General features: G+C 60.8%; 2 protein-coding genes across 7 annotated transcripts in view; both read left to right on the top strand.

Annotated features, from left to right (window-relative positions):
- The window catches only part of MAP2K5 (mitogen-activated protein kinase kinase 5), a 139,707-nt gene extending 134,508 nt beyond the window's left edge, over nt 1-5,199 (top strand). For 4 of the 6 annotated variants that reach the window (XM_072869862.1, XM_072869861.1, XM_072869860.1 and 1 more), the window contains one exon: nt 4,789-5,199. In XM_072869862.1, coding sequence (XP_072725963.1) covers nt 4,789-5,152 — 364 coding nt within the window. In that variant the 3' untranslated portion in view covers nt 5,153-5,199. The remainder of the gene's footprint in view (nt 1-4,788) is intronic. The other 2 variants (XM_072869864.1, XM_072869863.1) reach the window with 1 other exon arrangement.
- A 10,208-nt stretch (nt 5,200-15,407) lies between these two features.
- Nucleotides 15,408-19,418, top strand: SKOR1 (SKI family transcriptional corepressor 1). The gene is made up of 8 exons (XM_072870881.1): nt 15,408-17,390; nt 17,474-17,570; nt 17,981-18,088; nt 18,200-18,271; nt 18,514-18,588; nt 18,668-18,742; nt 19,153-19,218; nt 19,321-19,418. Exons 1-8 carry the CDS (start codon nt 15,408-15,410, stop codon nt 19,416-19,418), a joined length of 2,574 nt encoding a protein of 857 aa, XP_072726982.1.
- Nucleotides 19,419-20,455: the final 1,037 nt, after the last annotated feature.

Raw genomic sequence — 20,455 nt, 5'->3', positions numbered from 1 at the left:
GAGACAAAACAGCTACTTCTAGGCTATCTTGCTTATAGTAAGCATTTACCTTGCAGTTGGACTAGATGATCATTGTAGGTCCCTTCCAGCTGACAAAATATTCGAAACCTTACTCTTGCACCTTTTGCACCCAGAAATACCAAAGTGCTGGGCAAAATAGGCTTGCACTGATTCTCACAGCACTCTTGTGAGAGAGCAGAATCATTTATTCCCTTTTTAACCACGAGGATGAGGGAGAATAAGCAGCTTTGTGAAGGTCACGCTGGAAAGTATGTGGCAGCTTGAGAATAAATTCCAGGACTCCTGCCTCTGGGTTCCCGATTGTGCCCTCCCCTGAACTGTTTTCATAGGTAGGAATCATGTAAAAACAGGAATATTTCAGATTGAATTTGTTTAGTAAAACAGCGAAACCCAAATGTACATGGGATATCTGGAGTAGGAGGTTAAAAAAAAGAGGGTGCAGTCTTTCTTTAGTGTTGTTCCTGATGGTAGACATTCAAGACCAAAGCTAAAGATTTCTAATAGCCAGGTGTTGGAAGGAAAATTGTCCATATGCTCAGTGCCGCAAGCATCTGTGTACTTAAATGCATGATTTTAAGATCATCCATCTTCTCTTCGTAGCACTGAATTGTCCGCTGCCATCCTCAAAGCTCTCGCGTGGACTCTGGTACCTCTGGATCTGTTCTTCTTCCTTGGTGGACCATTTTCCAAGCAACAACTGACTGTGAGCCCACACGCGTCTGCCTGGATGGGAAATTCACAGCTCTCTGACAAATTTAAAGTTCCTGTCTACAGCTAAGAATGGCTGAAAAGAAGCAATTTGCTTCAAAAAATTGAATATTGGGGGAAAACATCTATTTCTGTAGCAGTTACAAAGAGCAAACTCGGAAAGGTCGATTGCAATGGCAGGTAGCAGCTGCCCACAATCTAAAGGCCTGGAGATAAAATTAAGGGCTTGCGGCTCGAGCCTGGTGGGAAGCACTGACAAATCTGAGAAGGGGAAAGCAAGTTCTCTGAACTGACTTTGCTTTGGAAACCTGTAATCACACGAGAGCTGCGCTGCAGCCTCCAGTTTGCAGGAGTCGGGCGATCTTGTATCCGCAGACTTGGCGTCTTGGTGGTTGTGTGCTGTGGGAATGCACGTCCACGCGTACGTGGGCTTTCACACAAAAGGAGTTTTACATAGAAAAACTCACGAGCTTTCTTCAGACTGCAACCATGCCGTTTCTGTTGTAGCTTCACCCTAGTCACGGTGGTGTCTTTTAGATTCCGTAGACTTTCAGCATGGGGTTTTTTTTCCTCCTACTTCAAATTTGAGTTATAGACTGAGCGGGCTGAAGCTTTCCTTGGGGGGGAAAAAGCAGGGTAGCCATCGGGTTGGAGCCTGCAGTGCGAATGTAAGGCGTTCCCAAAGGCTGTCCGTTGCATGCACCGGATAAATAAAGAAATCCAAGAAGGAGTGGAGGCCACCAGCATGACCAGGTCAGGCTGATACTGGAGAGGAAACCCACGAGTGCAGCTTCTCCCTGTCCAGGCTGAAACACCGACTGTTGCTGCGATAGACGTTGCAGGGCAATGAATGAACGCTGGAGAGGAAACACAGGTTGGGTATGCCCGCTCCTAGTGCATCTTGCACACCCAGTCCCCAGCACCCTGCTCTGCCTACGGTGTGCTTCTTGCACTAGCAGATCCTAACAGACCTTTTGACATCACGGGGTTTGCTCTCGCAGTTATGCCAGCAGCTGCTGAAATTATTCATATACTCACCGATGATCAGCAGTGAGGTTTGTTGGGAGGCGGCTGGGGTACGGTTGTTTGAATTAAACTATTTTCCCTCCACCAGCGTCTGGCCGTGCTTGTAGCGTGGTTCACAGCATAAACCTGTGCCGTCTCTTACACTCTGATGAATGGATGGGGAAAAGTTTCATTTAAGGAGTTCCAAAGGAAGACCTGTTTCAGAGCTGAGAGATTAAGAGAGATAAATATCCTGACTGGTGCAGTTGTCTCCTACCACCTCCCAGCTCTTTATTAGCTTACAGGCAAACTTGCTTCTCCTTTTCCCCCACTTTCTGAGTCTCTCCCTCACCTTTTTTTAATCATATCCTTTCCTCTTAATACACCTCTTGTCTCAAGTCTGTGGGCTCTACCACCTCAACTCTCACTAGTTTAATCGTGGGAATTAGTCCTTTGAGATGAATGGAAATGAGAACTGGCTCCCAACAACTACTGCTGAGTTCACCTTTATGTGTTTATTAGCTCTGTCTTGCCTCTTACTATGGTGTTCCTCCATCTTCATGGTGAAGGAGCCACATTTGCAGTTTTCCCCACGAGGAGACCACAGCAGAGATTGCAATGTGAGAGGAAATAAAGACCAAGTAATGTGCTAGCTCTGTGGGCTACAGGGACCTGGAGCTGCCTGTTTGGGGACCCTCGTGGCATGGAGATTGCTATGCGTTGGTTTTCTTCTCTGAGCTTAAAACACAAGATGGCAGAGCTCATCGGCACCTCCGCTAATCCAGACAGCAGAGCGGCAGCGTCTTTCCTGCCGCTGGACTGGGACCTTTTTCAAGCTGAGATGTTGGGTGCCAGGAGGTTGCTGAGATGGAGGATGCTCCGTGTGTGCAGGCTTGGGTCACGATGCCTCTTACATTGCCCCTTCCTTGCATTGCCTTTGCCAGCAGCCTGTGGAGGTGCAGCCAGCATCCCACAGATGCGTGCACAGAGGGGAAAGCTGCCATTCTGCCGAATCCTGGGGTTGTGGCTGGCTGGAGCCCATGCTGCAAAGAAACTCGGGCCCAGGGCTGTTAGGCAGCTCTCAGGGCACCTAAAGCCAGTGTGGCGAAATAAAACACTTGAGACGTAATTCTTCATGGCACAGTCTATGTGTCATGTTCTTCTGGTGGTGGACCTCTTGCCCAACTAAGTCGCTCCACTAGAGTATTCCTTCCATCCTTCCTCTATGAGGTTAACTGGAAAAGCAACTGAGCTGGTCCCAGTAAGATCTGAAGAAGGGCTCTCCACATCTCAGACTTCTCCCTCAAAAGTTTTAGCTAAGATTCCAGCCATCCCAAAGCGCTGAAGCAACAGCATCTCATGCTTCCTCCATAATTCTCGTAGATAATGGCATATTTTATTCCTGTGGCTCCTGCGTTTGCTGGCCCTGGCCCTGCAGAGTGTTTTATTGCTTCAAGCTGATGCTGCAAGGATTTATTGTGCTCTATTTAGCCCGGTGCTGCTTCATCGTTCCGCTCAGTGCCATCCTAACCCAGCCGACCACCAGGCTTCCCGGGCCCCACGTCAGACCCGCGTTCGCTCTCCGTGTGCCAATTGCCGTCGTTCACCGCTACGGCTGGCGTTGGGCTGCGCGCGCCGGTAATTCCCACATGTACGTCACCCTCCCCAAAGGCACCCCGGCAGATCTACTCTGATTACTTTCAGGCGCTGTTTGCAGGAGCTATGAAGTTTAGTGTTGCAAAAACTGAGCTGCTTTTGAGTGATTTGGAGTAGAGGTTTTCATCATCTGTGATGGTTTCTCCTGGCGATTGCTTTCTTTCAGTCATTTATGTAATTGCGGTACTCGGTTTCCTGTGGATTTTTATACTTCATTTGAGATTCATCTGAAGATGGCATGTTCCCATCTCTAGGAATGTGGCCAGATTGAGACATGAGCTGCCTAAGCTGGCTGCTGAAATTGCAGGCCATATTTTTGTTTCATCCTGAGATGCTGTTCTGATTTTCCAAGGTGTCTAAGACACAGTCTTCCAGTGCCTGCAGTAGCCGTATAATTCATGGCCGAGAATATTTTATAGTTATCCCTCTTTCCGTCATACTTAATTCCCACAGTAGCTTCTCACGAAGACCTGTTCCAGTTATATTTACGTGATATTTTCATTTCCATATCAACTGAGCACTCCAAATGACATGTACCAGGACGTATGTGCACGAACAAATGCCCCTGCGTGTGGACGCTGTGAGTGCTGCAGAGCCTGGAGCCTGGTCCTGCTGCATCTGCAGGCACAGAGCTCAATGACCAAGTAACAAGAGGAATTTAACACTTGCAGGGATATTGTATTTTTCCTAGGTAATTTGTAGGACCATCCATTTAAGGGATGCCTGTACACAGGGTAAGGCATAAGGTTTCCACTAATAAAAGTCAAGGACACCCCTATAAGCGAACGTGGCGTTCATACAGCTGCGTGTTTTCACGTGCCAAGCGGCACGGTTCGGTCTTGCCCCAGGAATGAAGTAGTTCAGGTTGTGAACACAGTCTGCCCTTACAATTTCCTTTCGACAAAAGAGACTATTAGGTTAATACATGTGGAAGAGGTGCACGAGGGGGCTTTTCAAAGAGAGAAACTTTAAAATTAACAGATCACAGACCTTTACAAGCAGACCAGTAGATTAGTGGGTTTGTCAGAATGTCTTTTTACCAAAACATCATTTAGAAGTTGAGCAGCCTGGAAAGGAGCTGGTTCAACACACAATGAGCTAATCAAACATTAAAAAAAAAAAAAAAATCAGTATTTTCAATGAGTGCTAAGGCCTCAGTAAAGAGTCTGCGTTCCCCCAGCCCTCCCTTCTCTGTATGCACCATGTATGTGGATAATACGGATCCAAGAGGAAGTTCACTGGTTTGAATCACTGTTTATTGCATTTTTATGACTGTAACCACAGGACGTTCCAATGTATTTTTTCAAAAACAAAATTGTAAAACAAACCAAACCTTTTGGGGTTTTCAGGGGAAGGGTTGTGGTTGTCTTGCCTAACTCTGCCTATCCTGCTTTCCAGGGCCACCCCTTCATCGTGCAGTACAACGACGGGAATGCAGAAGTCGTGTCCATGTGGGTGTGCAGGATGCTTGAGGAACGGCGATCGACCCAAGGACCACAGTGAGCCGGACTGGCTCACAGCGATGCGCAAGGCAACAGCTCATCCTGGACTAGCAGCACCAGCCCCGCGCTTTGGACTCTCAGTCTCTCTGGATCATATTTTACTAAAAATATTTTCTAGACGCATCAACACAATCTTTCAGGGTATTTGTTGCTGCCTTTCCCTCACCACCACATTAAGGAATTTTCTTCCCACATTTCCTTTGTTGCTGAGCAATTTAATGTCCTCAGATTATCTTCAGTTAAACTGGACACAGCCTTAAAGCAAGTATTTTATATCTATATTTTTTGTTATTGAATGTATTGTATATTTCCTGGCTCCAGAGTATTTTTTAACTGTTAGTCTTTTGCTATTGTACGAATGACACGCTGAGTGTTCAGAGGATTTCGTAAGGAGTTGTTGGCTCTTTGAGTGCGGACATCCACAAAATGCTGGTTTTAAATGTAAAACAAAAGCAAACAAACAAAAAAGAAGTATCTGGACTTGCCCGTCCTACGAGGAGGCGAGGCATTGCCCTTACAGAGTAAAAGCACAGCAGGTAGATCAGCATCACACTACGAAATGACCGGCGGTGCCTCTCTCTGCGCCCGGGCTCGGGTTCGCTGGGGGGGCCAAGCAGGAAAGACAACGCACCACGCCGGTGTGGGCAAAGAGCATCCACGCTCAGGCACTGCAGGCTGATCCGGAAACGCAGAAAGGTTTTGCTGAGGTGGAAAGAGGTGAGGTGAAAGAGGATAGCGCTCTCCTAAACGGGGAGCAGGGGTGCTGCTGGGTGAGCACCAGCCAGAGCTGGCAGCCCCAGCGCCGTGCACGGCCCAGATGGGCTGTTGGCCTCCGGCTGCGAAGGGAGGGCAGCCCCGGGCACGGGGAGTTTGCAAACAGCAGCGGCGCAGAGGGTGTGAGGTTCTGCCCGTGCCGCACGAGGAAGCTGAGGGCCACGGCACGGATGTGTGCGGCATCCCACGAGCTTGTGGTGGGAAGAGAGCCTGCGCGGAGGGGCCCAAGGTGTGCTGTGCCGCTTGCCCTCGTGGCCAGAGAACAGGCTGCAGGGTTTTACTTCTTATCACAGCAGTTTGTGGCTTGCTTGGAAGCGTCCTGCCTTTCTCAGCTCTACCTCGATCGCTTATTTTCTTAACGTCGGAGACGCTGCACGATGGGTGCAGCTGGGTCAGGCAAAGGCTCCCAGGTTTGCTGTTACTGTACAGGAAAGAAGAACAATTGCAATGTCTCTGCTGTGCGTTTCTTACTCCTGCAGTTTCTGTGTACGTTTCCACAACTGACTGGCACACGTTTAATCAGTCCTTGTGTTAAGACGCTTATTAAGACAAACCCGCAGAAGAGAGGAGGACTGTGAAAGGCAGAATTGCTGTGTGTGACGTGGGTGGGGGAGGAGGCTGGGGCTTTTTGCTTGTCTTTGCATTAGAAATAAACTTTTGCTAAAAAAAACCTCAGGTAGTTTATTATATAGCAGCAGCTTAAAAAAAAGCCCAATTCGGTGAAAAATTCCTCCTGAACCACTGCAAATCCGAAATGTTACTTTGGAAGCAGCCTGGAAAAGACTTTGCTTCCTTCCTTGGAGGGATCGTTTGTCTTCTTTTGAAGTATAGAGGTTGCAGGCATGAACTTATAGACTAAAGTTTGTCTTAATTGCTCTGATGTCACAACCTCCCTGGCAGATAACAGTACAATGAATGAATCAGCGGCCCCCATACCTTCAGGTCCTTTTTCTAAAGTGAGACAAATTCCTTCCCTGTGAGCCAACCAGACTATAGGCAGCTCTTCCATTTATTTATCTCTAACAGTTTGCATTAGCTTTCTCTGGATAAAAAGTCTCTCCCTCAGATTTAGTTAAAAAGTCAGTAAAACCAAGGCTTTTCCTCTCGCTTTCCCTGGCAGGGAGGTCGGGAGGGGAAGACTTCGCCCTGAAAATCTGTGCGGGATGCCAGCTGATGGAAACGTGAAAAATCTCCTGGCTAACGGGCTGACAGTGTTATAATTCACTGGCATGCGTATTAACCTTGCTGTCTTCATCAGTACACTTAATCAATCCAGCAATCATGGGGGAGGTTTGGGGCTTCTCTCATCTTTCCTTCCCCAAGTCCTTGAATTCGGTGCGGCCGGGGGACGGGAGGAGGACGAGCGGCTGGGGGTCTGCTCGGTGGCACCGCTTCTGCCCCGCTCTGCTCCCAGCGCCGGGTTAACGCCGTTTTGGGAGGGATTAGGGCCGTATGGGAGAGCGGAGCGGGCGGCTTTGGGAAAACCCGGCTCCTCTTCAGCACGACCAGCCTTGCTGCCACCCCGAGCGTCGAGCGGCAGCGAGGTCGGGCCTCCCCGAACCGCCGCCTCCTGCCTTGGAGATGGTGTCTCCGGATGGTGGATCCCCATGGGAGGTCTGGACCCCACAGCCCAGTCTGTGTTGCTGCATGGGAGCTACTGGGGTCCCCCCGACAACAGCGCCTTGCTCTCCCCTTCCAACCCGCATCCTGGCCCTGCTTTGCACGCGCGCGTGTGCAAACCCCTGGTGCCCGCAGAGCCCAGTTCAAGCAATTCAGCCCGATTCTCACCACCGCCCATCAGCACCAAGGGGCACAAGTAAGGGGAAGGCTGGAAGGCACTAAAATTGGGCCAGGGTCTGGGCAGATTGAGCTCTGCTGGGTGCCCCCACCCACGTCAAGCAGCTCCCCAGCAGGTCTGCACCCAGCCCGGGCTCCTCTCCCTGCAGCAATGCGTGCCGACCCCGTGTCCGTGCCGTGCGGGGCAGCGGGAGCCAGGGTGAGCCTGGTGTGGGGCACCCCGATGCGGTGCAGGACCCCCCCCAAACCCAGCTGAAGGGGTCCCCTGGGGTGCAGCACGACGAAGCAGCTTCTGCTGTGCTGCATTTGGGCTTAGGAAATCCTGCCTCGGCGCGGGGGCTGCGTGCACGCAGAGGTGACTTTGAGATTGCCAAGACACGTGAAATGCGCCGCTGCGAGCCCAGCCCCGGGCTCTGCCGCCAGCCTTGCGTGTAACGTCATCCCAGCCCCGAAACCCGCTCCGGGGATGGGAAACGAGATTTTCCCGGCTGCCAGGCAGGGCTCGAAGCGCTGGGTGCTGCGAAGGGGCTCAGCGGTGCTGCTCTCCCCGCAGGCAGGAGCTGCGCTGGAGCCGGGGCTGCCCTGGGACGTTGTCCCTCTCTCCTCCTTCCTGCTGCAACTTTTTGGAGTCTGAATCAGGGCATTTCTTGCCTGAAAAGCTTGCAGAAAATGCAGCAATATTATACCCTACAGCTGAGTCCTGCTCAGAAGATGGCATCGGGGGGTGCGTAACAAACACATCAATTCAGCAGTGGATGCCATAGATGCGCTGAGTGACCCCCCCCATGTCCCCCAGTCCCACTCCTCATCCCACCAGCTCGTTCAGGGACTCCACCAGCAGCCCCACGCCAGTCCCACCGCTCTCCTCTCCCTGTAACCTTGCTGCTGGTGGTACCGATAGACCCAGTCTCCTATGGGAGTGTGTATGCGGGAGCTCACAGGCTCTGGAAGAAACTGGGTATGTCCCATCTGTGCCAAAACTTCGATGTTTTCCGCTTTTCCCTGCCTGTGATCCTTGCCAGGCGAAGCTCATCCTGTGAGATGAGCCCAGGGTAGTTTGCCCTTAAACACACCACAGAATTAGAAAATATTTTGCTTCTTGTATCCCGTATCCCAAATACATCCTTGCTGTCAGCTTTCAAAGGCAAAGTGTCAGTCTTTGTTTTCCAAATAACAGCCTGAAAAGCTCTGTGTGTGTGTGTGTGTGGTGTGTGTGTGTGTGTGTCTCTCTCTCTGTATGCACACATACATCTGGCAAAGAAACCAGAAAAGGGGAATTGCAGCGGGCTGCGGCTTCGGGGACTGCGAGTGGTCCCCGACCCGTCCCTCTCCCTGGGCTTAACGTCTGTCGAGCAGGGACGGCAGCGGCCAGCGATGCACTGACATTAATAACTGAGCAATCACTAGAAACAGCTCTAGGAGCTTCATTTGATCCCTTTGATATCCGAGAGCATAAGCAAACCGGAGGATTGAATCTGGGAGTGGCGTACGTGTTTTCCTGCCTCGCGGAGCTCTGTGGTCCTGCAGGGAAAGTTTATCTGGAAGCATCAATGGAAAAGGGATGGACTGCAGGGATCCTCCGCCTCTACGATGCAGGGAGCGTGTGGGCAAGGTCTGAAGCAAAACCTGGGAATTTGGGTCTTAGCTGGAAAAAAAAATTCCCTAGTCCTGCAGGGAGCAAAATGCGCTGATGGAGAGCAAAGGAGCCCACGGCAGAAACTGCTGTCTGGTGACAGAGGGACTTTCGGTGTGGGCGGGGAGGGGGCGATGCCACCGGGGCAGACACACGGCTCACTCGGCTTTCTGGCTCCGACTGTGCTCCCTCTGCCCAGCGCTGCCTGCGGGCAGGACAGCCCAGGGGGGCCTTCGGCATCCAGCCCCACGGGAGCTGCACCTGGGAACCCCCAGGGAGCCCGCAGCCTCGGCTGGTGAGGAAGAGGAGGGAGGAAGCAGGTTAGGGGGCTGCAAGAGCCGACATACCCCAAGCCAGGGCTCCGCTCTGGGGGGGCTCGCCAGCGCAGAGAGGAGGTGTCGGTGGCTGCTCCGCTGCTCCCTGCAGCGCAGGGGTCCAGGGCACACAGAAAATCCCTCGGCCTCTTTGGGCAGTGAACTGAAGCAGCAAATCCTTCGCCTCCGCAGGGGTTTGAAGCAGGCAGCCCCCGCGCTGCGCCCTGCAAAGGACTCTGAGGCTGCTCAGCCTCTTGGGGACAAAGCATCTTTGTGCAGAGGCTCTTCCTCCCACTCCCGTTAGGATGTGCAACCGGCAGAGATAAACACGTAAGAGACCCGACAACACCCCCAGGAGCCCCGTCCTCGCTCAGCTGCCAGGAGCCGGCCGACGCAGGCCTCGGCGCGCTGACGGGGCTGAGTTAAACGCATCACAGGTGACCCCAGCTCTTTGAGAGCTGCAGAAGAACCAGCTCTGGCCTCTCAGCTTCTCCGGAGGGTGCTCAGGAGACCCTCTGCAGCCACGTGAGGTTGTTTGTGGGTGACTCCAGCCCCACACAGCCCGGTCCCTGCCCCACTGCTGTCCTGAGGCTGCCCGCTGCCCTGCGGCGAACTGGCCGGGAACCAGCCTGAGCCCCAGATGCTACAGCTCGGTGGGCATGATGTCCCTGCGGTGGGAGCCAGGCCCTGGGGGGCAAAGGGGCTCTCCAGCGGGAAGGGGGAGCAGGGCCCATTGCACGACAGGGAGGTCCCGAGCAATAGTAGGTATTTTAGGACAACCCGTCTTCAGCCTTCCCTGGGGGCCCCCTCAGGCTGGGGGACTCACAGGCAGCATGGGGCACAAATCTGGAGGGATGTGGGGACTGTCCCCTGAACTTGCTGGCCTCATCCTGCTCCCCCAGCTGGCCAGTACTGCACTGCCAGGCTGCCCGGCCTGGTCTGTGAAAGCCTAATAGGGAAAAAAAAAACCCTAAAAAATTTCTAACTATATTCAAGTATTTTGGGCACATGGAATAAAAAGAAGGTTGTGCTTTAAGAAAAGCAAAGCTCAGAGGTTTGAGCCTTTCCCTGCGGGAAGCTGCAGCGGGAGCGCTGCGGTGCGGCTGCCGAGGAGCTGCGCTGACCCGGGGCTGCTTTACCTTCAGTAAAGGGTATGGCCATAAACTACAAGTGTGCACTAAGGACAGGATTTATAGATTGAGCCTTACCGGCTACTGGAGCGGCTGCTGCTTCGCCGGTACCCCACTGCGGCTGCTCTCGCTGCCGAGTCCTGCAGTGAAAGTTCAAGGTTTATAAGTAGCCGGTCAGCCCGGGAGATGTTTAATGGCAAATGGATGTCTGGGGCTTTTACAGGCAGGAGGAGGAAAACTTCTCTGCAGCAGAGACAGAGCTGCCGGCCGTGCCCCCCACGCAGGTGAGTGCAGCTCTGTCCTGGAGGGCCGCGGTGCCCGGCTGTCCCCGGCACGGCACGGCCTGGCAGGGTGAAGGCAGAGTTAATTGCTGCCCTCGGCTCATCCCGCTCCATCTCCGGGAAGGCGCTGGTTTAACCTAATCAATAAAGTCGTGTCTATCGATCGTGTACATTGCGTTCCTCTGCAGCCCTGCCACCCTGCAGCCGCTCCGGCCGAGGGAAATTAGGCAGATTTAGAGCCGGCGGGGATGGCGTGGGGAGAGCTTGGGTGGCCAGAAAGGTGAGGGGCAGCACTGCTATGGGGGGGCTAGGGGTTGGGGGACAGGGGACAGGGTGACAGCAGCTGGGGGGCTGGACAGTGGGGAACCGGAGGCACATCAAGGGGTGCACGTTGGGGAGGGCCAGGGCGCTTGTTGGGGGACCGAGGGTGCACTGGGGGGCACAGTGGGATTGGTGGCGTGCATAGAAGGGGGGACATGGGGGGAGAGCTGGGATGCATAGACAGCGGGTGCACAGTGGGAGAGGTGGGGTGCATAGATGGGGGGATGCACGGTGGGAGAGCCGGGGTGCACGGTGGGTGCGTACCAGGTGCGGGGGGCCGGCGTGCCCAGCCGGGGCACCTGGAAGCGGCCCCGGAGCGCACCGAGAGGGACCCGCGGGCTCCCCGGGGGTCGCACGGCAGCAGCCCCGGGGGGTGCCGATCCTGCCCCCCCCGCCGTGTCACTGCCCGTCGCTGCCCGTCGCTGCCCGTCCCTGCCCGCCCTCCGCGGGTGCTCAGCACGCCGGGTCGGGCGGAGCGTGCCCGGCCTGCAGCGAGCCACCGCCCGCTCCCTTTGTCAATGTCCAGTAATTAAAATGTCACCGTTTAATTTTCAGGCCTCTCGGAGCAATCTTTTCCTAATAAAGAGTCTAATCGAAACGCTCCTTCCCCGCCTCCCCGGGAAGGGCCGCGGAAGAGGCTGTAAAAGCGCAGAGCCGCTGCGGATCGATAGAGAGAAGCCCGGATTGATCGGCCTCTAAAATTAAATTTATTGGGGTCATGGTTTTATATGGTGCTGATACAACGGTTAAATGGGGAACATTCATTTCCAATAGGAGGCGTTTATTAAACTTCCACTGAATTAGACCGCCGTGATTTATGTGGCAATCTCGGCACAGCCCTCCAGGAGAGAGGGGCCTTTCGCCGCCGTCCCCGCGTGATTATTTATTTATACACCCGTGACACGGCTCCCTAAGTTTTAACCTAAATTATCCGCCGGCCTCGCCTGCCAGCGGCCCCGGCCCCGGGGGGGGTCCGGAGGGGGGGGGGGATCGGGGTCCCGTCGGGGCGCACCGCCCTGCCCGCCGCCTCCCCGCCGGCCCCGGCCCCGGCCCGGGCCCCGGCCTCGGCCCCGCCGCGCTCCTCCGCGGCCCTTCCGCGGCCGCGCACCCCGGCCCGCTCGGCGGCCCCCGGGGGGGCTCCCGGGGCGGCGGCGGAGCCCGCAACCGTCCCGGCTCTCGCGTGCGGCGATCGTTGAGCGTTAATTAGAAATTCATTACAATTAAAAGCCGCGCGCACACGCCTTAATTACATCTGATTTTTAATTCCGAATCCGTGTTTACACAGTAAGCGAGACGTACCTCCTGATTATCCCCAATACTCTTTATACTGTACTAATTATGTAAATTAAACCTAATTAACTGACAAAAACTGCAGTCAATTCGACTGTTAAAAGATACGGCGGCTGCGAGGAGCGGGGCGCCGGCGGGGAGCGCGGCCGGAGCGGCGGGGCCGGAGCGGGGCCGGGAGCGGGACCCCGCCTCGGGGCTCCGCGCTGCCGCGCCGCCGTCGGGGCGAGCCGCGGGCCGGCTCCGCCGCTCCGGGCTCCGGAGGAGCTCTGCGGGCAGCGGGGCAGCCGCACGGCCCGGGGAAGGGCACGGCGGAGGGGGCCGGGGCAGAGCCGCATCCTCCCGGAGCCCTCCCCAGCCCTCGACGGGCCGCCCCAGGAGCGGCCCCGGGAAGGGGGGGAGCGGCTCGGTCCGCGCCGCCGCCCCGCTGCCGGTGCCTCGCAGCCCGGCGTGGCCTCGCAGGCGGTTCCGCAGCCACTGCGGGTATTGAACGCCGTGGGGATCACCCGAAACCCGGCGGCGAGAGGGGCAGCGGGGCTTGGCCCCCGCGCGGGCGCGTCTCACCGCGCTCCCCCGTCCGCCCGGCTGGAGGATGGGGGGGATAAATAATTAAAAGGCGAGGCATAATTACCGGCTCGGGTTGCGATCATTGCGGGAAGGCCGCGCCGCAAAGCCCGGCCGGCAGCACCCTGTCGCCGCGTCCCCGTCCCCGTCCCCCCCCGACGGGACGTCCCGGGGGGAGCCGCGGTCGCTGTCCCGCGTGGGAGCGTGGACCGGGGCCGGTTCAACCGCGGCGGCCCGGGGAGCGCGGAGGCGATGGGTGGCTCCGCACCTGCGTTTCGCTCCGCGCCGGCTCCGCCGCATCCTCCCGGCGCCGCTGGTGATGGCGAGGAAGAGGAGGGAGGGGACACACACACACACAAAAGTGATAGCTGGGGGCGATCCGCGCCGTTATTAACTTCTGTTTGATCAGTGTAATTGCGCCGATCGCGGCCGGACGCGATGATTAATTACAGTTTAATTAACGTGGCCGTGACGAGCGCTGCATGCGGGAACCCAACCAGGGCAGGGACGCGGCTACGGGCCACCGCCACGCCGGCAGGACCGGCGGCCACCGGAGCAGGGGGGGGGAACCCCCCTCCCCCCCCCCCCCCGCCTCTCCGGTGGGGCCGCCGGTCCTGCCGGCATGGAGTGGGTCCCCACGGGGAACGAAAACACACGGGCGCTCTCCCCCCGGCCCTCGCCTCCCGGCGATTTCGTTGTGTCCCCCCCACCCCCGGTGCCGCTCCCGCACCCGCGCACCGCCGGCGGAGCGCGCATCCCGGTGGGGGGGGGGAGAGGGGATGCGCGGTAGCAACGCATCCCCAATTTCGATGGGGCCCCTCCGCCACCCCCCCCGGGCTCCTCTTTTCGTTGCCGCCCTCTCCCCACGCAAACTTTCAACGAGCAGCGCTCCCCCCCCGGGGATGCCCACACCGCGGGAGGTGTGTGGGGGGGGGGGGGGCTGCGCGGAGAGGCGCGGAGCGGCGCGGAGCCCCGGGCTGATCCCCGCTCTTACCTCGGGCAGCCCGGGCGGGTCCGCGCTCGGTGGCGGCCCCCCACGCCCCCCCACCTCCCGCTCCCTCCCCGTTCCACCGTGCCTTAAAGCCGCGCCGTGATTGACTGGAGCGCATCGGTGATTGACGGCCGCGGGGTCCCGGAGGCAGTTAATGTAAATATGCTGGTGCTAAGTGGGTGTGTCTTCCCGTTATTTTAGCTGTCACCGGATCAATGTGCAGCGTCTCCAAGTACGGATCCGGATCCTCCCTCGGTGCCGCGGCTGGTCACTCGCTCTTGTTGCATCTCGCCCGGGCGGACGCGGCGGAGGCGGCGGCGGTGGCGGCGGGGCGGGCGGCGGCCCCGAGGCGTCGGTGAAGGGCGCGCCGCTGCCCGCCCGCCCCGCGCCCCGGCGGCTGCCCGCGGGAAAGGGCTCGGCGGGAACGGGGACCCCCCGGCTGATGGCGGCCCCGGCGCCGGGCTGCGGCCCCTAGCCCCGAGGAGAGCCTGCACGTCCAGCCGGGCTCCGCGGCGCGGTAAGCGGGAGCGGGCGGCGGATGGAGGGGATGGGGCGGGGGGTGGGGGGGCATCGGGGCGCGTTTTCGGGAGGCGCTCCCCGTTATTTCGTGTAATTACCACGGAAGCGGCTTACGGCCGGGAGCCCTCCCCGCTAAGCCAATTTGCCTGGCTCGCCGCTGCCCTTCTGCTGCTACGTGCTGCGGGTCCTGCCCGCCCCGGCCCCTAATCCGCCCGCTCCTAATCGCCTGCCGGAGACACGACAAAGGGGCTCCCGGCCCGCCGCGCCCGCCGCCCCGCTCCGCCCGCCTGCGGGCACCGAGCGGCAAGTTTCGGCCCGCCCGGCCCGGCCCGGGGCTCGGGCCCCCCCGGCCCCGCCGCCGCGGGACGCGCCGGTCGCATCCTCCGGCGCGTTTCGTTGGAGCCCGCCCGGGGCTCGCCGCAACGGGCGGCCCGGCACGGCTCGGCGAGCCGGCACAAAGGGAAGGGACGCGGCACCTCCCGGGGCTCCGGGGCGCGGGGTGGGGGGGTGCCCTCCGTCCCCCTCCCCGCCGCCCCGGACGCCCTTGCCCCGGGCGGCCGCTGCCGCCGGGCTCCCGGGGCCGCCCAGCCGCGGGTCCGCGCCCGGGATGCGGCGGGGCTCGGTACCGGCGGCCGCGGCGCGGGGAGATGCGCTACGGCCCCGCCAGACCCCCGCGGCCGGCCTGCCCGCGGCGGGGAGGGTCCTGCGGCAGCGCCCGGGGGGCTCCGGGCCGGGGCCGGCAGCGCCGAGCGCGGACTGGCCGGGCCGCGGAGCGGGGCTGCGGGAGCGGCGGGCCGGGCGCGGCGGAGGCGGCGGCGGCGGCGGCGGCGGCGGCGGGGCCCCGGGAGCGCTTCTAACCCGCGCCTTTCCCCGATTTTCTTTTGCAGGGGCGTTTTGGGGGGGAATGGAGGCGATCGCCAGTCAGATGGGAAATGGGAGAGATGCAAGCTCCTCCCCAAATTCAAAGCAAGAGCTGCAGCCGTACCAGGGCTCCAATACCCTCAAGCCCAACCAAGTGGGTGAGACCTCTCTGTACGGCGTGCCCATCGTGTCCCTGGTCATCGACGGGCAGGAGCGGCTGTGCCTGGCGCAGATCTCCAACACGCTGCTCAAGAACTACAGCTACAATGAGATCCACAACCGGCGGGTGGCCCTGGGCATCACCTGCGTGCAGTGCACACCGGTGCAGCTGGAGATCCTGCGGCGGGCCGGGGCCATGCCCATCTCCTCCCGCCGCTGCGGCATGATCACCAAGCGGGAGGCGGAGCGGCTCTGCAAGTCCTTCCTGGGCGAGCACAAGCCGCCCAAGCTGCCCGAGAACTTCGCCTTCGACGTGGTGCACGAGTGCGCCTGGGGCTCCCGGGGCAGCTTCATCCCGGCCCGCTACAACAGCTCCCGCGCCAAGTGCATCAAGTGCAGCTACTGCAGCATGTACTTCTCCCCCAACAAGTTCATCTTCCACTCCCACCGCACCCCGGACTCCAAGTACACCCAGCCCGACGCCGCCAACTTCAACTCCTGGCGCCGCCACCTCAAGCTCAGCGACAAGACGGCCACGGAGGAGCTCTCGCACGCCTGGGAGGATGTCAAGGCCATGTTCAACGGCGGCACCCGCAAGCGGACCTTCTCCCTGCAAGGCGCGGCCGCCGGCGGGCCCGGCGCCGGCTCCCCGGCCGCCAAGGCCGCGCTGCACCCGCCGCCGCCCGCCGGCCCCGAGCTGGCCCCGGCGCACAAGAGCCTGCGCTGCAGCGGGCAGGAGCCGGCGGGCGAGCGCGGGGCGCTGGGGCTGCCGGCGGGGCACGGCGGGGCGGCGGGCGCGCACGGCGGGGCGGGCGCGGTGCGCAGCTACCCGGTGATCCCGGTGCCCAGCAAGGGCTTCGGGATGCTGCAGAAGCTGCCGCCGCCGCTCTTCCCCCACCCCTACGGCTTCCCTGCCGCCGCTTTCGGACTCTGCCCCAAGAAGCAGGAGGACGCGCTGGGCGGCGCGGGGGGCGGCGAGGCGGGCAAGGGCGGCGCGCTGCCCCCCGGCATGTTCTGGGGACCCCCGCACCCCCACCCGCACCAACCGGCCCAGCCGCCCCACCAGCCCGGCGCCGCCAAGGACACCGGCGTCTATCCCTCCTTCCCCGTCTTCTGGCCGGCCGCCGGCAGCCTGCCCGTGCCGCCCTACCCGGCGCAGAGCCAGGCCAAGGCGGCGGCCACGGCCGTGGTGGTGGCGGCGGCGGCGGCGGCGGCGGCGGCGGCGGCCGAACCGCCGGGCCTGTCGGGCCGGCACGGCGAGCTGGAGGGCTCGGAGCCGTCGGGCAGCGGGCGGAGCAGCGCGACCCCCCAGGAGGGCGCCGGGGCGGAGGGCGAGCGCTGCCCCAGCGCCCTGTCGCGGGCGGCGGGCGAGGAGGAGCGCTCCGGGGACGAGGCGCTGCTCCCGCCGCTGCCCCTGCCCAGGAAGGGCAGCTACCTCTCCGCCTTCCGCCCGGTGGTGAAGGACGCCGAGAGCATCGCCAAGCTCTACGGCACCCGCGAGGCGTACGGCGGCGCGGCCCCCCGCGGCCCCGGCTACCTCTCCCCGGACTTCCTCAGCGAGGGCAGCTCCAGCTACCGCTCGCTCTCCCCCGGGGGGGACACGGCCGAGGAGCCCGAGGTGGACGTGGAGTCCAACCGCTTCCCGGAGGACGAGGAGGAGGACGCCGCCGCCGCCGCCGCCGCCGCCGCCGCTCCCCCCGAGGGACGGGAGCCGCCGCCGCCCCGGCTGCTGGCCGGTACCGAGGAGCCGCCGCCGCCCGCCGGGGCCGACGGGCCCGAGGAGAAGGCGGGCGAGCCGGCGGCGGAGGAGGGCGGCCAGCCGCCCGACGGCAGCCCCGAGCGGAGCAGCAGCAGGGGCGCCTACGAGGTGCGGGGCCGGGGGCGGGGGCTCTGCCCTCGGGGGTCCCCGCGGGGCCCCCGCCGCCGCCGCCCTCACTCGCTCTTTCGTAGGTGTACGCGCCGGACAGGGGGGAGCACCTGCAGCCGCTGAAGACCGCCGCCTCCCTGGGAGCCCCGGCCGCGTACCTCTGCACCCCCGAGGCTAAGGGTAACACGGGCCGGGGGGGCCGGGGCGGCGGGAGGCCGGTGGGCGTCGAGGGCGCGGCCCCGGGCGCCGCCCCCGCCGGCTGCTCAGCCCCGGGGGGGCGGCCGGGCCGCCGCTTTCGTTTGGGGGCTTGCGGGAGAAAAGCGAGAGCAAACGGTTTCCGGATGGGGGCCGGGGCCGGGCCCCCCCCCGGGGCCCGGGGAAGCCGCCGTCGGACGGGGCCGGTGCGGCGGGGCCGCGCACGGCGCGGCGGGGCAAAGCTCCTGCCGGCAAGCTACTTTCCAACAGCAAAGCGATTAGGATGACCGCTAAGAAGGTTTTAACGAGGGCTTTGTCCGTAATTATGTAATTAAGGATATATCAGGACCGTACTTTCATTGCTTACGGTTGAAAATCGGTTTATTAACTTTAAGAGCAAGATAAAGAAGACAATCACTCCGCGGCAGAGGATTTAGAGACCAGAAAATCCTATCAGGACCAAAGGAATGTCTCGCATCCCAGCCCTGTAAATACCGACAGAGGTAAGCGCCGGTCCGCGCTCCTCCGCGGGGCGATGCGCGGTCCCTCCGCGGGGCGATGCGCGGTCGGCGGAGCCGCCCCGGCGGGGCTGACGGCCCTCTGCCCCCCCGCAGGCGAGGACGGCCTCGGCATGGATGTCGCCGGGTCGCAGCTGGTGGAGAAGGACATCGAAAATTTGGCCCGAGGTGAGGCGGGGACACGTCCCGCGGCGGGGCGGGGGGCTGCGGGGGTCGGCGCCCCGCCGGGGGAGGGGGGGGGGGCTGGCGGGACCCCCTGGCCTGTCCCAGCGGCTGGAGGTATTTGTGTTTTCTGCAGGAGTGATTAAGTCCTGTGATTAATGTAACGTAATGCGATTAGCGCCGCGCTGAGCCGCCTCCATATGGAAAAGTGCGGGCTCCCCTCAACCCCGCCGTGTATTTTTAAACAGACGAGTTGCAAAAACTGGTCCTGGAGCAAATGGAGCTGAGGAAAAAGCTGGAGAGGGACTTCCAGAGCCTGAAAGGTACCGGCCATCCCTCCCCCTGGCCGGCCGGGGAGCGGGCCCCGCGCCGGGGAGCGGTGCTGACCCCCTGCCCCCCCAGATAACTTCCAGGACCAGATGAAGCGGGAGCTGGCTTACCGGGAGGAGATGGTGCAGCAGCTGCAGATCGTCCGAGGTAAGGCCCGGCCGGCCGGCCAGCACTTCTTACTTTTATTTTTTTATCTTTTGTTTTTTCTTTCTTTTTTTTTTTTTTTTTCTTTTTCCCCGTTTGGCGCACTCCCCTGAGCCGGGGCATTTCGAGCCGCCCCGCAAACGGCTGCCAGGCAGCACTACACGGGAGCGAATCAACCTTCCCTCCCGCGGCAATTTCCACCCGGGCTCAATAAAAACCCAGGCGTAAAATTCCCTGGGAAGCTATGCCCGGCTTGCCGCACATCCCGCCCTGCTCCCCCGGCCCAGCGCATTCCCGACGGGGCGGCCGCGCTCGGGTCCTCCCCCGGCGCGTTGCGATGCTCTCTGTCCATCCCTCCATCCGTCCATCCCTCCATCCATCCATCCATCCCTCCATCCCTCCATCCCTCCCAGATACGCTGTGCAACGAGCTGGACCAGGAGAGGAAAGCGCGCTACGCCATCCAGCAGAAGTTGAAAGGTACCGGTGCAGGACAAGGGGGGGGCACAGACGTCTAAGGGGGGGCCGACACCCCCCTCCCCGCGTGGGGGGCCCGGGGGTGACGGCTCCGTCGCTTTGCAGAGGCCCACGACGCGCTGCATCACTTCTCCTGCAAAATGCTGACCCCGCGGCACTGCACGGGGAACTGCTCCTTCAAGCCGCCGCTGCTGCCCCAGTAAGCCCCCCCCGCCCCCCCGGACCCCCCTTTCCCCCGAAGCCATGCGGGCAGAGCCCACACAAGCCATTTCCACGAGGAGACACTTGTACATAGAGGACTCGGAGCCCGGCTTTCCTCGGACTGGCAATACGGCGGGGAGCGGCCCCGGGCCGGCCGGAGGGGGAGCCGGGCCCCCCCCGCGCCCCGCGCCCCCCGGGGCCCCCCGCTCCGCCTCTCCCCTCCCTCCCTGTGTGTCCGCTTCCTTCAACTCTTGTCCAGACTGGAAACAAAAGTGGCTATGTGCAATGGATATAAATGTACTGTGATTCTCTTGGTACAGTATTTGTCGGATTTTTATTTATTTATGATGTATATTTATTTCCTCCCCCCCCGGCCCCCTCCTCCCTCACCACCCCCTTGTAAATTTATGGATGTAACAGCACTTTAACGGGCGCTCCGCGACTCCGGAGGCAGAACAAGGCTCGCCCGCTCTGGGGAGAGACCCCTCTGTACGTGATTTTGGTTCTTTAATAAAAACCGACTTTAAGAAGCCGCCTGGTCCGTGGCACTGTCCCGGGGGGGCCCCCCACGGGAGGGGCTCGCACGGCCCCGACGGCCTCCCCGGGGCTCAGCGCTGCCCGCCGGGCCCGGGGCGGGCCGACACCGGGTGCCGCAGCCGGGGGGGCTGCCCGCTCCCCTGCGAAGTTCCCCGTTCCCCGTTCCCCCTCCTCCTCCGCGCCGCAGCCGGGAGCTCATTAATGCCCATTTATATGCTCGTTTCACACATGAAAGTACTCCATTAATGAGCTCTGAGAGCGGGTGCGGAGGTGCTCGCACACCTATTAGCCCTAAATACCTGTTTTTCAGCCCAGGATTAGCACGGCAGCTCGGCGGGCTGCGGGGCCGGGACCGGGGTGTGAGGGGGGATGCACCTTGCACCGGGGTCCTGGGGCAGGAACCGGGGGGGAGAAGCACGTCGCACCGCCGGTCCCGCAGCACACGGGGGCTGGGGGGGACACGCACGTTGCACCGTGGTCCCGCAGCACAGCGGGGCTGCGG

Source organism: Ciconia boyciana, chromosome 8 (genome assembly GCF_034638445.1).
Source record: "Ciconia boyciana chromosome 8, ASM3463844v1, whole genome shotgun sequence".
Lineage (NCBI taxonomy): Eukaryota > Metazoa > Chordata > Aves > Ciconiiformes > Ciconiidae > Ciconia > Ciconia boyciana.
The sequence above is the reverse complement of the archived record's forward strand: the minus strand, read 5'-3'. Positions and strand labels throughout refer to the sequence as shown.

Bases quoted from the DNA above. Each gene is read 5' to 3' on its own strand.
- SKOR1 (XM_072870881.1), top strand. From the start codon at position 15,408: ATGGAGGCGATCGCCAGTCAGATGGGAAATGGGAGAGATGCAAGCTCC. The intron at 18,272-18,513 runs GTGAGGCGGGGA...ATTTTTAAACAG, and splicing joins CATCGAAAATTTGGCCCGAG to ACGAGTTGCAAAAACTGGTC. The intron at 18,589-18,667 runs GTACCGGCCATC...CTGCCCCCCCAG, and splicing joins GGACTTCCAGAGCCTGAAAG to ATAACTTCCAGGACCAGATG.